This window comes from Peromyscus maniculatus, chromosome 7 (assembly GCF_049852395.1).
Source record: "Peromyscus maniculatus bairdii isolate BWxNUB_F1_BW_parent chromosome 7, HU_Pman_BW_mat_3.1, whole genome shotgun sequence".
Lineage (NCBI taxonomy): Eukaryota > Metazoa > Chordata > Mammalia > Rodentia > Cricetidae > Peromyscus > Peromyscus maniculatus.
Genome location: NC_134858.1, coordinates 103,131,311 through 103,147,725, shown reverse-complemented (window position 1 = coordinate 103,147,725; position 16,415 = coordinate 103,131,311). Strand labels below are relative to the sequence as shown.

The following is a 16,415-nucleotide window of genomic DNA, read 5'->3' as shown; positions in this document are numbered from 1 at the left end:
CTCCACCCACCTTATATTCCTGTCTCCACCTCCTGATTGTGCTGGGATTAAAGGCATGCACCACCACTGCCCAGCTCTGTTTCTCTTTTAGACTGGTTCAATCTCCTGTGGCCTTGAACTCCTGATCTTCCTGCTTCCTCCTCCCAAGTGCTGGGATTAAAGGTGTGTGCCACCCCTGCCTGGCCTCTGTGGTTAACTGGTGGCTACCTCTGCCCTCTGATCTCCAGACAAGCTTTACTTGTCAGAACACAAACAGAATATCACACAACAATCCCACTTGCCTCCTTCTTGTTTCTGGAGAACAACAGACATGGTCTGTCTTTAGAAGCCTGGGATGTCCTTTCCACAAGAGGTGCAAGTGACATTATGCCTATCTGTCTCTGGGTCTTTGCTATGTGTCATCATACTGCAGAGGACTTTGCTACATTAAATAAAATACACCCTCCTAGCATTCACTCTTCTACATTCCTGCTTTATTCTTCTCTGCAGTCTTTTCAACATCCGAGTTATTACAATTGGCTAGTTCCTTTACTCAAGGTCTGTGTCCATACCAGAAGGAAATAGAAGGTGGTAAGCATTACACTCACAGCACCTTTTAATAATATTTTGCCACAGAGTAAATTCATAGTAGATATTGGGGAATATATGCATGAATGAGCAAATAAATGAATGAATACCTGCAGGGTAGAATCTAGTTGTGCAGGCAGCCAGGAAGGCGACACACAAACACATAAATAAGTGAAACAAAGGAGTGTAACTTGTAGGGAAAAAGGGTATTGAGTGTTGTGCAGAGGGCTGCTAAGAGGAGTCAAGGAGAACTTTCAGGAGATGGAAATGTACCTGCCCCTTGAAATGAGGAAAGGGAGTGGGTATGTACACCAGAGAGAGCAACCCCTATATCAGAAGTCACAGGTGATGAGGAGGCTGTAGCTGTACCACGAGGGGCTCCTGAACTCCAGAAGAGAGTGGACTTTAAGTGAGAGGCTAATTCAGTGAAGAGTAACTGAGCCTGAGTGTACCTTAGGGTTAGAGCATGTGCCTAGTGTGAGCAAGGCCCTGTGTTTGAGTCTCACCACTACAAAAAGGGGGGTGTGGTGGGTAAAAAAAAAAGGAAGGGAAGGGAAGGAAAGGGAAGGGGGAAAGGAGAGGCAGGGAGGAGGAGAGAGAGAAATCTGTGGTGACAGAAATCATGACAGTGGTGTGGGGTAGCTGGAAGGATGCCAAGAGGACTGTGTGGGGTGAGAGCATCTTCACTTGGGTTGATTGGTGTCTGTGCAGGCACATCCATTCTTCAGAAGTCATTATTGCACACTTGAGATCTGGGCGCCTCCATCTCCGCTGAGCTTGTCTCACTGAAGGCAGCGCTGAGTCAACACTGCCCTGAAGAGGGGACCTAGAACTGGGGCTGATTGCAGTATTCATAATTGTGAGCCACATCTATCCTCTGCTGCCTCCTTGCTGCAGCTGGCCAGTCAGAATGTTGCAGAGTTGGGCAGACGTGGTCTCTCTGGAAGAGGTGGGTCCAGAATGGCCTTGGCTTAGTAGGAAAGAGGATATGGGGTAGTTTTCCCAGATGGGTGGCATGGACTCTGAGAAGACAGTAACAGGTAAAAGAAACAAGTTCCTCACACCCCACATACTCACTGACGTCAAGGACCAGTGAGTATGACAAAATGCTGGGGTCCCCAAAGATGGAGCCATCATGGAGGGTATATCTGTTTTGTGCATAGCATAGATCTACAGAGCTGAGCTTGCTTGGGGTTGTTCAACAGATGGAGAACATGGTGCCATGCCTGGTGTCGTACAGCAAAGGCATCTACACATCCCTTTGAGCAGCTTTCAGCCACTGGAATATATAAGACCCTTCTGTAACTGGGAAGCTGTGTGTGTGTGTGTGTGTGTGTGTGTGTGTGTGTGTGTGTGTGTGTGTGTGTGTGTGTGTTTGTATGCACAGCTACAAGCTATCAGCCTCCTCTGGATTGATATGCCTTTGGGAGTTGACATAACCATGAGTATAGAGGATGCTGCATGTAGACAGATGGTTGCATTTTCACTGCCTCCAGGTAAAGGATCAGTGAGCACAATAAGCCTCTAGGAGGCTCTTAAGAGCATCTAAAGATAGATACACAACCTCCAAGGGACTGTTGAAGTCTGCCCAAGAAACCCTCATCCTAAACTAAATTCTTATGGCAGCTGGGTTCTGTTTATTCATTCACTCAAATAATCCCCCTTTTGTTGTTGTTTGTTTTTGCTCTTTTTTAGCCCACCACCCAGCTCCCAAATAACTTCACACACAGAGGTCTATTATTACTTAATGAATGTTTAGCCTTACCTTGGCTTAGTTTCTAACATTATCCTGTCTACCTTTTGCCTCTGCGCTTTGCTCATTCTCTTACTTCTGTAAATCTTACTCCTACTCTGTGGCTTGATGTTTAGCTGGGTGGCTGGGCCCTGGAGTCCTCCTCTTTCTCTGGCTCCTAGCTCTCTCCTCTCAGGTTTCTCCTTCTATATGTTCTCTCTGCCTACCAGCCCTGCCTATCCTTTCTCCTGCCTTGCTATTGGCCATTCAGATCTTTATTAGACCATCGGGTGTTTTAGACAGGCACAGTAATACAGCTTCACAGAGTTAAACAAAAGCAACATACCTTAAAATAATATTCCCCAACACCCTTTAGTTGGCCCAAGATACAATATTGTATATAGTTATCATTTTACAGAAAGCAATGCCTAGATCTCTCCCTTCTTTACCCATATATTCAGCTTCAACAAGAAATTGCTTGTTTTTATTTACATAATTTTAAAATAAAGTTTCTTCCCTTAGTTTATCATTTCTGACTCTTAAGTTTCAAACTTGCTCAATGTTCCTCTTAGCCACATGCACTTTAGCCAGCCTGCAGGTGAGTTTTCCTTTCATTCCAGAAGAGGAAGTTCTTTAGGGAAGATGGAAAAGGAGCAGCAGAACATCCTCGGCTCACACCCACCTTCCTTTGTTGCCTCTGCATCTTCATCCACACACTGACCACAGCATGAACAGACAAACCTTTGGGCCCTAGGTTCTCCTACAGTGGAGTCATACTGCTTTGTTCTATGCTAGATGTGGCAAAGCCTCTTTGTCTTCACTACTTCACCTTTTCCACTGAGGTTCATTGTAGCTTGAATGGATCAAGCATGAATGGAGTCTCTTGGGTAAACAACAGCTTGGGAGGCAGACTGCCTTGGAATGACATTTCTTCAGTTGCCCTTATCCACCCCACCAGTTTGAGCAGACATCTGGGCTGGGTTCTCTTCTAGATGTCACAGTGATGATTATGCACTCAGCAGTCATCTTTGAACCTTTTAGCAAACACATATTCTACGTATACCAGTTATGGGCCTATGGGCTTTATAAATGCTACTATATCTGAGTCTTCTCTCAACCTATTTTACAGGTAGGGGAATGGAGGCTTGATACATTAATCAATTTGCTCAAAACACGACACTGAGAATGGCAAGGTGGGATTTAATTTCAAGCAGGCTGGCTTCAAAGTCCATGTCCTCTCTAGTCTTGATGCTATTTGTCTGAATCCCAGCTTTGTGCCAATGCTCACCTTTTTCTTGTAGTTTGGAGGAAACCCAATTTATTCTATGCAGTCTAGCTCTCATATTCTACCTCCCAGGGGTTGGTTTATGAACAATATCCAGTTCAAGCCAGAAAATGACAGGATATGGTTTCTTGAGAAAGAAGGGGCTGTGGGAATGCTTGAAAGATAATGTAAAAATGTCTACTCAAGCTTAGTGCATGTATTGCTGGTTACACGTAGCTAGAAGTGTCCACTATGACCTAGAAACTAAATAAAACTATATATTCTAGAAGGAATGTTGATATAGCAATATTATTCCATGATTGTAAGATCACCATTTCAAGACAGAATCCTGTCCATGTTCAACTGTAAATTTGACTAAAACAATACTTGAAATATTTACAAATGGCCATATTTGGGGCTTACCTCTAAATAGTGGGCTTATCCCTGTACCCTCAGCATTCTGAAGGTCTGTCTGAGTAGTAGACAGCCTGGGCTATAGAGTGAGACCCTGCTTCAAACAAGAAAGCCAAGAATGAACAGAACAAAAGATGGAATGTATGATGTCAGGTAGTTCTCGGGAAACACTGCGTTAGGTTTGGTGGTTGCATTTTAATTCCCGTGTGTGCTTTTTGGCATCTGCATGTGAATATTCTGAGGAATCTGGCCCATTATGTCTGTTGGAGGGTTATATTCAAACAGTAATGCTCATAAAAAAATATTTCTGGGTTAGAAACTGCTTTTTGACTCAGCGAGACTGCCCTATTGAAGAGGAGTTTGTGCTCTTCAGAAATCTGAGTTCTCTAGTTGTATCAATAAGAAGCTGATGAGGAAAACGATTGAATTGCTCGGTATTACATGTTTTTAAAATCCTCCAAAAAGAGCTTTTAAAGAATTAACAAAGCATTGATTCAAAGCCAGTGTTCAGTCTGAACTTTTCCTATACAGTGTTTACAGGTTTTCACAATGCCATAGTGACTGACCCAGAAAACTTCAAGGGAAATGTGGTCGGTTTTATTGAATTTTGTCATCTTTTAATTTGCCACATGCCTCTAACACCACATTTTACAAAACCAGGTTTTTCAAATATTTCTTCAATAGCAGCAGGAACAAGGGCAGGCTTTGCTATCATTTAAAATATATTATAAATTATTTATATATTATAAATTTATATTAGTATAATATACAGTATTATATAGTATATTATGTTAATATGCAGGGTGCCAATGTACATCATATGGTTATAAGCTCCCTACCATATATAAACACTCTCCCTATATATGTGTGTATGTGTATGATTTAATATGTATATATGAATATATGTGTTCATGCATGCACACATGTGTATTTGCATATTTGTGTATACAAGTGCAGATGCACTTGGGCCACAGTGCCAATATGGAGGTCAGAGGTAACCTTGGGGGTTGGTCCTTGTCTCCTACCTCTTTTGAGACAGGATCTCTCTTTTTGTTGTTTGCTGCTGTGCATGGAAGGCTGGCTGGACTGCAAGCTTCCAGGGACTCTCTTGTCTCTGCCTCCCATCTCATTGTTGATGTACTGGGATTACAGACACACACTCCTGTGTCCTGTGCCCAGGCCTGGGATTACAGACACACACTCCTGTGTCCAGCCCTGGGATTACAGACACACACTTCTGTGTCCAGCCCTGGGATTACAGACACACACTCCTGTGTCCAGCCCTGGGATTACAGACACACACTCCTTTGTCCAGCCCTGGGGTTACAGACACACACTCCTGTGTCCTGTGTCCAGCCTTACATCGATTCTGGGAGTTTGAAATCAGGCTCTCACACTGTGTGACTAACTCTTTACCTAGTTGGACATCTCCCCAACCCCAAGCACATTCATGCACATATGCCATACACACCCCATACCCCCCCACACAGTATTTTAAAAGTAAAGCTTAGCAAATAGAATCTTGTTCTTGTAGACACAAGAGATGGTGAAATGCCTAAGTCTTGATCATTAAAAAACATTTTTTAGGATCCATATTAGATTCCTCATGAATATAACTTTGAATTGTTAAATATACTGAAATTATATTTAATGAAGAAGAAAAGAAATATTAGAATGTTAATTTTATGTGTCAACTTGACTGAACCGCAGGGTGCCCAGATAGTTGGTCAAATATTAGTGTGGGTGTTTCTAAAGAGGTATTTTGGATGAGATTAACATTTAATTGAGCAGTCTGAATAATCCTGTTGCTCTCTCTAGTTATGAGCGGACCTTAAACAATTAGCTAAAAGCTTAAATAGAACAAAGGCAGACTTTTCTTGAATAGTAAAGAATATATTTTGCCTTTAAATTAGAATTTTTTCTGCCTTTATACTCAAACTACACAATAGTTTCCTATGTCTCTAATTTTGCAGACTCATCTTACAGACCTCGGGACTTACTATAATCACATAAAACTTTCTCTCTGTTTCTCTCCCCCCATTCTCAATAATACAGTCCAATAGCTTATACAACTCATAGAAATCTGTCTACTGATTTTAACTGGGAATTCTACAAGGTACAAGCTAAGCTCTGTTAATATATTTGTCCATGAGAGAATTTCTGTGTTCCCAGGACTTCACATGGTAGTCTAGGTTCCTAGGCAGTTACATTTAGAAGTGTTGAGTAAATTTGATCTTCCTTTTCCAAAAGTAGTCTTCACTGTTGCTATAACCCATTGTAGCCATGGGAGTATAAGCTCTCATGTTCCGTCATGAGACTATGTACCAAGATGACTCCACAAACAGATGTGATGTAACATGGTCACCCCAAATGGCTCTGATAGAACTGTTGTCATGAACTGTCAGGGAAGCCATGTTCTCCCCTGAGAGACACTTCTCTCTTCCAAAGCCAACCTTCACATGTTGAGGTTTACATGAGAGCTTTACACTTCCATGGCTACCGTGGGTTATAGTGACTGTGGGCCATGCAACTGTAGGGGGGCAGATCAAACCTTCTGTGGAGTATGAGTAGTAGATACAGAAAATCTGTGCATTTGATTTTGAATTTGGATGCATGGGACAGTTTTTCAGAGCTGAGCTTTAGGGATGTTCTTCATGCTTCGAAGGCACTTTCTGTTTATGGAGAGGTCAATGGCTCTGGAAATGGCTCTGAAGAGCATATACATTCATTTAAAAAGGAATCACTTTTGCCATTTCCTGAGCATTAGAAAATCTGTCTTTCGCCGGGCGGTGGTGGCGCACGCCTTTAATCCCAGCACTCGGGAGGCAGAGACAGGCAGATCTCTGTGAGTTCGAGGCCAGCCTGGTCTCCAAAGCGAGTTCCAGGAAAGGCACAAAACTACACAGAGAAACCCTGTCTCAAAAAACAAAAAACAAAAAACAAAAAAAAAAAAAAGAAAGAAAGAAAATCTGTCTTTCAAGCACTTGGCCTACATGATTAAAGGCTAGTGGCAGTAGCCTTTGTCGTCTACTGAGATGCAGTTGTCCCAGGCCACTTAAATCCACCAAAAGTCAATAAACTGTGAAGCAGTAAGGACATATAAACATCTTTGTCCACAGCCAATCTCCACATTGCATAAGCCTAACAGATATTGTCTGTGGCCATGTCTCTGCTTGTGTGCCCATAGGGCACAGAACAACAGGAGACACCTGCAGGAAGCCTTGGCATGCACTTCCATGTACTTCTCCCAGAACCAGTTAGGTTCAAATACGTGGTAATTTCTAGAATCTTAGGAATGAGCTGTTTGCCCTTCCCTAATTTTTATTTATTATAAAAATGTAGGTGCTGATTTTGTGAATTGTCTATTTTTCAAAATAGAGGAAGTTTGACTTAGCTATAAAATTACACTTGGAAGGACTATTTCTTCAAAATAGAGGAAGTTTGACTTAACTATAAAAATTACACTTGGAAGGACTTTCTTTTTTCTATTCAATAGAGTCTTTAAAATTGAGATGAAGATGCTGAGGTGTAGCCCTTCACGCTTGATGGCTTATGGAGGGGATGGGAAAGGACTCGGTTTTCTTTAAGGGCATAGACACTGGGAGTTTGACCATGCTCCATTGAGTGCATGGGCAACACAAATTGGACTTGGCATATTTTTCTTTTGGGGGGCACAAGAGTGGGAGGATAGACCTGGGAAGAATGGGAAGCAAATGTGATCAGGGTGCATTGTATGAAATTCCCAAATAATAAAAGTATAATGTTGGGGGAAAACAACTTGCAAGCCTTTTCTTGAGGTAGACTAGGCAATGTCAATCCCCTCCTTCTAAGGTCCCAATGACAAACCAAAGTTCAGTTCCATCACATCTAGCTGCTCCTAAGGAGCCATAAGTGTATTGAGCTTACTTACAGAGCATGAGTGAGGGGTCCTTTGGGGCAGGCACATGGGTGTCCCTAAAGCACCCACACTCGCAGGTCAGCACCTAGCATAGATGATGACTTCCTCATGACTGCATAAATGGAGCCCTTTTCCCTCCCCTCGCCATCCCCAGCCTATATACTCTGCCCCCACCTCAAGACCCCAAAGCTACTTTCAATTAGAACAGAATTGCATACAACTGGTTAGGAGAAGTGGTTTGTACAATTAAATTTTTGTCAAATTGACACAAAATAGTCATTTGGAAAGAGAAGAACTTTATTGAGGGAGTGCCTTCACCAGATTGCCTATAGTCAAGTCTGTGGGTTTATTATTATTTATTATTATTATTATTATTATTGATTGATTGATGTGGGAAGACCCAGTCCACTGTGGGCAGTGATGCCCCTAGGCAAGTGGTCCAGGGTGTATAATAAAGCCGGCTGAGCAGGCCACAGGGAGCAAGCCAGTGAGCAAAGTTCTTCAGTAGTTCTGCTTCAGTTCCTGCCTCCAGGTTCCTACCCTAGCTTCAGTGGTGGGCTATGAATGGTAAGATGATCAAACACTTTCCCCTCTAAGTTGCTTTTGGTCATGGTGTTTACAACAGCAACAGAAACATGAATGGGATAGTTAGATCACTCCTGTGAGGATCCCCTGACCTTCCTCGCCCCTGTGAGGGAAGGTCAACAGTAAAGAAACCCAGCTGTGATGAGCTTTTGCGGGCAGGCACAGACAGACTCCTGAAGAGGGGGGCTATTTGGCTTGAAAGATGCTGCTGTATTTTTATTGACCCTCAAATTATTTGAGATTTGGCCAGCAGGGGAAAAACAACTACATATGTCAACATATAGATAGGTAGATTGACTGAATGAATGGTTGGTCGGTTAATTGATTAATAGACCTCAGCCAGGACAGATTTTGTCCCGTATGGAGGAAGTTTACAGTGTCTCGTGCTATTTTAGATCTTTACAATGCAGGTTAGGGAGGGAGATATTATAACAAAATCTTACTGACTTTTTTTTGGTTTGAGGGCACAGGCGCTGCTGAACATCATACAGTGTATTAGAATTATCTGGTCCCAAATATCAGTAGTGCTAAGCTTGAGGAATGTCTTTGTGAATACATAGATGGGGGAGTGATAAAGTACACGTAAAAAAATATCGGCACTGGGACAAAGGCTACATGGGTGTTTTCACGGAGACTTTGAAACTCTTCTATAAAATCTGAAGTACAATCAGTGGCTGCTGAGATGAGGAAATCGGTCTTCTCCAGGGATGGGCTCCCTGATAGGTTATCTAATCCCAAGTGCTAAGTCCTAAACACATGCACATAAGAGCCACATTGAATGGGTTCAATGCGTTGCTATCCAGCACCAGTAGATAGCACATTGAGTGGCGGGGAGCCCTGGTATCTACCTGGAGATAGGTGTCTACCCCGGGCTTGATCTACCTCCTTGTGCATCACAGAATTGGGAAGAGAAGTGCACCGATGTGCACTTGGTAGTTTTCATGAGCCAGGGGATGTGATAAGTTTTAGGGATTTAAAAATGTAAAGCACTTGGTCAGTTAACCTCAGTTGTTTAGCATGTCAATGATTCTTTTCTATGTAAAGAAAAATCCACCAAAAATTAGTGTATTAAAGCAATGGTGTATTATTTCTTAAAGTGTGTGTGTGTGTGTGTGTGTGTGTGCATGTGCTTGTGGAGGCCAATGTTGACATTGAGTGTCTTCCTCGAACTTTCCACCTCATTTTTTTTTGAGACAGAATCTCTCCCTGAACCTGGAGCTCACCAGTTCAGCTAGATTAGATGGATGGATGGCAGACCAGGCATCTTCTCATTTCTGCCTCCACAGCACTGAGATTACAGGTGCACATCGCTGCACCTGCCTTTTCTATGCTGGACTCTAAACTCAGGTCCCCATATTGATATTGCAAGCACTTTACCTCTGAGAAATCTCTCCCGATTGATTTTGTGGGTCTTCTGTGCTCACTGAATAGTTCTACTCCATGCGCTCTTCAGTCACCCACATTGTTGCTTCCAGCGGGGAGCTTAACTGGTCCAAGATAGTATGGCTCACAGTTCTTGCTGTTGGCTGGGGCCATTGTTTCCTCCCATGACTTCTCATGCTCTGGAACCTCTGGCCATGAGATCCTCCAACAGGAGAGCATGGTTGCTGGCTTCCTACAGCGTATGGTTTCTCAAGGTCCAGCCCTAAGTTATCCATCACCACTTCTGTCATGTGCTGTGGGGAAAGCAAGCTCCAGGGCCGGTTCAGATCCAGAGGCAGGGGAAGAGACCCCACCTGTCGGTGTGAGGAACGGTGTGGGAACACTGTTATAGCAGTGTTTGTAAAATGGCCTGTTCCCCTCACTGTCCATTTTCAGTCAGAAGAACAGAGGTTTTGAGCTGGGAGGCTCCTTGACTGTCAGTTGACTCAGGCTGTGGTCTGCATAGTCAGGTCTCCCTCAGATATAATCTCCAAGGAGATGGTTTTAGGTATTAGCCTTAGGGGTTGATTATGTCCTGAGGTTCTGCCCTCATATATAGATTACGTACGGCCTTATAAAGTAAACCCAAGGAAAGTTCTATCCCTTCATGTGAATACACAAGGTGTTATCTGTGAACCAGAAAATAGGAGCACTCTAGCAACCAAATCCAAGTGCCACAATCTTGAATTTTCCTGGCATACACATACACACACACACACACACACACACACACACACACACACACACACACACACCACATCAGTCCAAATGGACCACAAAACCCCCCATTTTCCACAGATGCAAAAACTAAAAATTGTTGGGTCTGGAGAGATGGCTCAGTGGTTAAGAGCACTGGCTGTTCTTCTGGAGGACCCAGGTCCAGCCCCCACACGATGGCTACAACAATGTGTGACTCCAGTCTTGGGATTCACTGCCCTCAGGCACCAGGCACACATGTGCAGGCAAAACACTCATACATATTTAAAACAAATAAGCTAATCACTGGGAAGTCAATCCCCTGGCTGGGGCCAGTACACCTGGTAGGAACCAGGCTTAGAACCCCAACTCCCTTGGTTGGTATCAGCAGCAGCATATGCAAATAGTGCCCCCTCTAGCAGAGGATGCCTCCCTGGAGAGTCTATGACTCAAGGTTGTCCCCCAAGTGTACAGAAGGAAGGATCTGCTTGGCCTTCTTTGATTTCTGTGCCTGAAACCTACCTCCCTATTCCTGGGCCAGTGAGCAAGGATCTTTGGTATTTGACCTCACTGACCAGCACTAATCAGGCAAGCCCTCCTCATCACTGCCTTTTCTATACATTCTGAGCATGAGATGATGCTGGGTTTTACAACATGCACGAAAAGTAGCTGCCCGCACTCCAGAGAATGTTAGAAGATGAAGTCCTACATGCTGATGGAATGTGTTAGAGTAGCCCACCACACTTTTGTGGCTTTTCCTAGGATCCGCAGACAATTGCTGCAAAGGGAAATGTTTGCTTGACTTGAAATGGAGCAGGTGATCCATAAATGATTAATTCCCTTCAATGTAGCCATAAATGTGAAAAAAATTAAGAGGTTCCATTTCCCCAGATTGTTAGATGCTATTTTGAATTATTTGCAGCCTGCTGGGTGGAGAACACATATTTATTTTGCATCAAAGACAATATTTGTTATCCAGTATAGTTCTGAAATCTCCCCAACCCTCGTGGGAGATAGCTGGCTTTCCTTGAGGACTGAGGTAAAGGAGGAGGATAATTATTTGATGTATGACTCCTTGAAGGTCACAGATTTCCAAAGATGTAGAACAAAATTCCCTTGATTCCTGCTGTACTATTGATTAATAAAATCTTGGTTTTTACTATTATAGTGTTTAATGTTATATTTGAAGATTTAAATAATATTTGAGTAGTATGGAGAATTTGGAAAGTACAAAATAAAAGATGAAATCAGAGCCCTCACGTACTTGCATTTTGGTTGAAACCACTTGTAAGGTTTGGGGATAAGCTCAGAGTGGGGCACTTGCCTCACACCCCCAAAACCAAACACACTAAGGCCCACTGCTAACAGTGTTAGCATCCATTCTTCCCATCAGAGAGAACAAGCAGGTAATCTACAGACTAGTGTCCGTACATTTACACAGATACAATGGCATAGGTGTATATATAGACACTAATGGCTTTCTTTAGAAAATAAAGCCACCTTTTAAAATAACTTTGCAAATGATTCTATGTATGTGCTGTGTCTAAATGTAGTGTAAACATGTTTCTGTCACTAAACATTCTTCTTGCATTGACAGGATAGTGATATTGAAGCCCTGGTTGGGTGTTTGGAAAACGTCCTGGGTTGTACCTCTCAAGGTAAGTCAGCTTCTTCAGATTCCAAACTGTAGTGATCTTTCTGCTTCTGCTAGCATAGCCAAGGAGTGGAAAACTGTGAAGGAACCTTTCTGCATTTTACAGAGGAGGAGGCTGAGGCCAATAGAGACCATAACAGCTAGGACACTTGAGGAAGAACCCTTTGTTATTATTATAAGTGACTTCCAGTCTCCAAGGATGAAGTCAATGACATTTGGTAGTCCTTTATGATCAAAATGGTAGCCTGACAGTGCATAATAGGTTTAGAGTTCCTGGAAAAGGAATCTCCCTGTCCAGCTGAACCTACCAAAGCAGATTACACTCAGTGAAGCAGAAAGTCCTGTCACTCTGAAGGTCAGTCAGTTATTGGAAGAGATTTGGTCTGAAAAACAAAGCTGAAATGTCTTTAGCGTTGTCAGTCTCAATAAATAGGATTGCTGTGCTTCAATGATAAAACCCTATTATTTTTTTTGCTTCTTCTATTTTTTTTAATTCAAAAAGCCCAGCTGTGATAACTTTCAGCATTCAACAATAGATTTTTCACAAAGAGTTCTTTAAGATCCTAGATGAAAAACCACTGAGGTTTTTTTCTTTCAAATTTTGAGTTAGTGTTTTAGGGATTTTAATTATAAAAACAAAAGCAGTATCTTCAAAGGAGATGGCAAGAATATAGAGATCAACGATGACATTTTTCTGTAGGGGAAACAGTTGCCACTATTGGTTAGGAGCTTTCTGCATAATATATAGCCTTTTTCAAGCTTTAGCTACATCTCCAGGCACAAAGCCATAGTTACACACAGTTCTTTGACTTTTCCTTCCTGGCCACCACCCTGTGATCTGATTTCCTGCATATCAGCAATACTTGTTCAGGGCACCTCACTCCTGGGAATGGTTTGGAGGACTAGGGAGGCTGCCCTTGGCCAAATCATTTTTCTTCTGTATCTCAATTAGATGAGAAATCTTCAAAGCAGATTTCTCAGGCAGGTTTTGGCAAAGGGGTGTGCACTGAGCAGCGTGGCTCAGAAGCTACATTTCTCCTGTGTTTTTCCAGAAACTCATACTGTGTCTGGTGAAAAAGAGGCCCCTAGCAAGCATTTTTAGTTATTTTAGGAGCAATCAGATGCAAACCTTGTTAGTTTACCAGCTGCAACCAAAATAGTACCACTTTTACCTGTTTTACAAATTTGCTTTTCTACATAAAATTATGTCTTGAAAAAGACAGACCCATCTACAGAAACGTAACTTGGATTGTGTAGGTGATGTCTAATTTCACTTGTAGGCTATATAATTTTATAGAAACAAGCATGGGGAGTGTGTAAGAAAAACACACATTGATCTCTGCCTGGAGCCCCACTAAGATGACACATGTTAAGAGATAAAGCTGACATAAACCTACAGGAAAAAATAAAGAGTAGAAGAAAGGTACTGGTGAATTTAAGAATTTAGAAAGTAAATGGATAAATGGTGACTGATTTAGAAAGCAAGGAACTCTGAAAGCTAAGCTCCTAAGATGTGTGTCGGAGGGAGGGGGATACCTTTAGTGTGGAGATGCAAGCCCACTGGTCCTGAAGAACCCCAGGAAGACTCAGGATTTAGCCTCAGTAACTCTGAGGGCAGGATGTGGGTGGAGAGAAGGACTGGTTGACCATGTGAATAAAGACTAATAGACTCCAGGTCCTCTTCCCCCCATTAAAACTGCCAGGAACCTCTCCCCACAGTAAGACACAAATGCCCCCACTAGGTTTTATGGGGGGCATTAAGTGACAGCTACTCTGAATTTAGGGACACAAAAGGCATGCGTCATTTACCCACATCACAGATGTGATGAAAACAGAAGGAAGCTAGCTCAATGTTGATCAATAAAAACTTCAAACACTGCTTCGCTTGCCTACTCCTTCCAATACTGGCAGAGCACCATGGATCCATTCCAAGGACATCACTCAGAACACTTACTGGACTTAAGGTTCTTGTGAATGTGGATATCCTCTCAACAAAATGGCAAAAAGCAGACCTGCCAGTTGATAATACCAAATTTATAGAAGAGCTTAACATGGCTTGTGATGTTTAACACTTAGATTTGAACACATAGCCAGATGGAATATGTATGTTCCCTATATCCCACATATATAATGTTCTTCATATCTAACAAACAGGAGAAAAGTTAAGACAAAACCACACAAAATCCCCCAGAAACATAATGTAAGGAAAAAAGGGAAATTATCCTATCACTAAATTCTTAAAAGATGTTAGAGAATCCTATAGAAACAAACAAAAAGGAATAGCCATAAAATAATAAAAAGCTATTAAAATTATAATTCAAAAGCAGGAAGGAAAATTCACTAGAATTAGGAATAATTTCCAGAATAAAATAAGCAATAAGAAAAAAATCAATCAAAGTGATTTAGAATCTAATTAAAGAAATTTCAGAAAGAACAGAAAAGAACAAATTGATAGGTCTAGAGAGAATAAGACAGATCATGTATAAAATATCAGGAAAAATAATGGTTTCTCATTTTTTCAGTAATACCAGAGGCTAGAAGATAATTTGAGCCTAGAATTTTTTGTCTTCTCAACCACTAATCAAGTATAGATCTTAAAAAAAAAATCTATCCAAACCACTGCCATCAACCTCATTCCATCATGAGAGAGGAATTGAGGCACTTCCAAACATACAACTTCAAAACACATGTCTCAAAAATATCTATGTCTCATGACTTTTTAAAGAAGTTTCTAGAAATCATGCTCTATGAAAATATAGCAGTTGATTGAGAAAGAGTAAGGCGGGGTCTGCAGGTGATGGGGAGGTCAACACAAAAGAACGCAGGGTTTCAGGGGGTGATAGCAAAGGAAGGTCTCCAGACGGCAACTGAGCAACAGACCTGGAGAGCAAGGCATTCAACTGGCCTGGGCCAGAGGACTTCAAGGCGGAATGGGCTTATGCCGAAGAGATGTGGAACTAATGATAACCCACTGAATCCGGCTATTATGAGAATTTGGAGATGGATTAGAGTTCCTTTGGAGAGTTTAGGGATGTACTTGAGAGAAGTAGCCAGAAAACAAAGTAATGTAAAAACACCAAGACAATTATTAACTCCTGGAAAAACAAAACAAACAAACAAAAGACTTAGAAAGGAAATGTAACCTACAAACATTGTGTGTATGACATTTATTTGGTCATAATGATTTAAAATTTTGATTATTTAAAATTTGTGGTATAACTTTATTGGCAAGGTAGAGGAAAGAGAGAGAAAAGAAAAGGAGGGAGGAGAGAGAGATGGACAAAGGAAAAACAAAATTCAAATTCCCCAATGAAGAGTAGAAGGTTCATAGATCATATAAAACAGGAAACTAAAATAAACATGTGATGTAGGAAAAAAGAGCAAACAATAAAACACAAGATGTTGAATATAGTTGATTTGGGCGAGTGGAACTCACAGGTTATTTAGGAGAATTTTTTTCTTCTAATTGTTAATTTTGATTTTAAAAAGTACTATGTACATAAATTCATACAAGTTTTTAAATCATTTATGCATATGGATGTTTGGTCTGCCTATATGTCTGTGTACCATGTGTGTGCTGGTGCTCACCGAGGCCAGAAAAGGTGTCAGATCACCCAGAACTAGAGTTAGGGATGGTGTGAGCAGCCATGTGGGTGCTAGGAATGGAACCCTGGTCCTCTGCAAGAGCAGCCAGTGCTCTAAACCATGGAGCAATCTCTCTAGCCTCCTGTCACTTTTTAAAATGAACATAGGAATAAACATGAGCTTGCAGGTATTCCTTCAATACACTGATTGCATTTCCTTTGGATATACACCCAGAAGTGAAATAGCTGGATCGCAACCATTTTTAGTTTTTTGAGGTACTTGCATACTGTTCCCCATAACAGCTATAGTAATTTACATAAATATGTACAATTAAAATCATCATCAAAACATTGGAAAGTAGAGACCAATTCTGTTTCTTTCCTCTAGTGAACCTGCTCTTAAGCCTGGAATAAGACATTTGGAGACCTTGATTACTAAGATTATAGTAAACTTAAATGTTTGTTTGTTTGAGACAGGGTCTCTCTATGTAGCCCTGGTTGTCCTGGAACTTGCTATGTAGACCAGGCAAGCCTCGAACTCACAGAGATCATCTCAACTTTTTATTTAAATTAGATTGTCAGAGAAAAGTTACATACAC

At 41.7% G+C, this 16,415-nt stretch overlaps 1 protein-coding gene across 3 annotated transcripts in view; it reads left to right on the top strand.

Moving 5' to 3' along the window:
- Positions 1-16,415, top strand: part of Nek11 (NIMA related kinase 11) — a 237,712-nt gene that overhangs the window by 166,275 nt on the left and 55,022 nt on the right. For all 3 annotated transcript variants that reach the window (XM_076576970.1, XM_016002174.3, XM_076576971.1), the window contains one exon: positions 12,176-12,236. In XM_076576970.1, the coding sequence (XP_076433085.1) occupies positions 12,176-12,236 (61 nt within the window). The remainder of the gene's footprint in view (positions 1-12,175; positions 12,237-16,415) is intronic.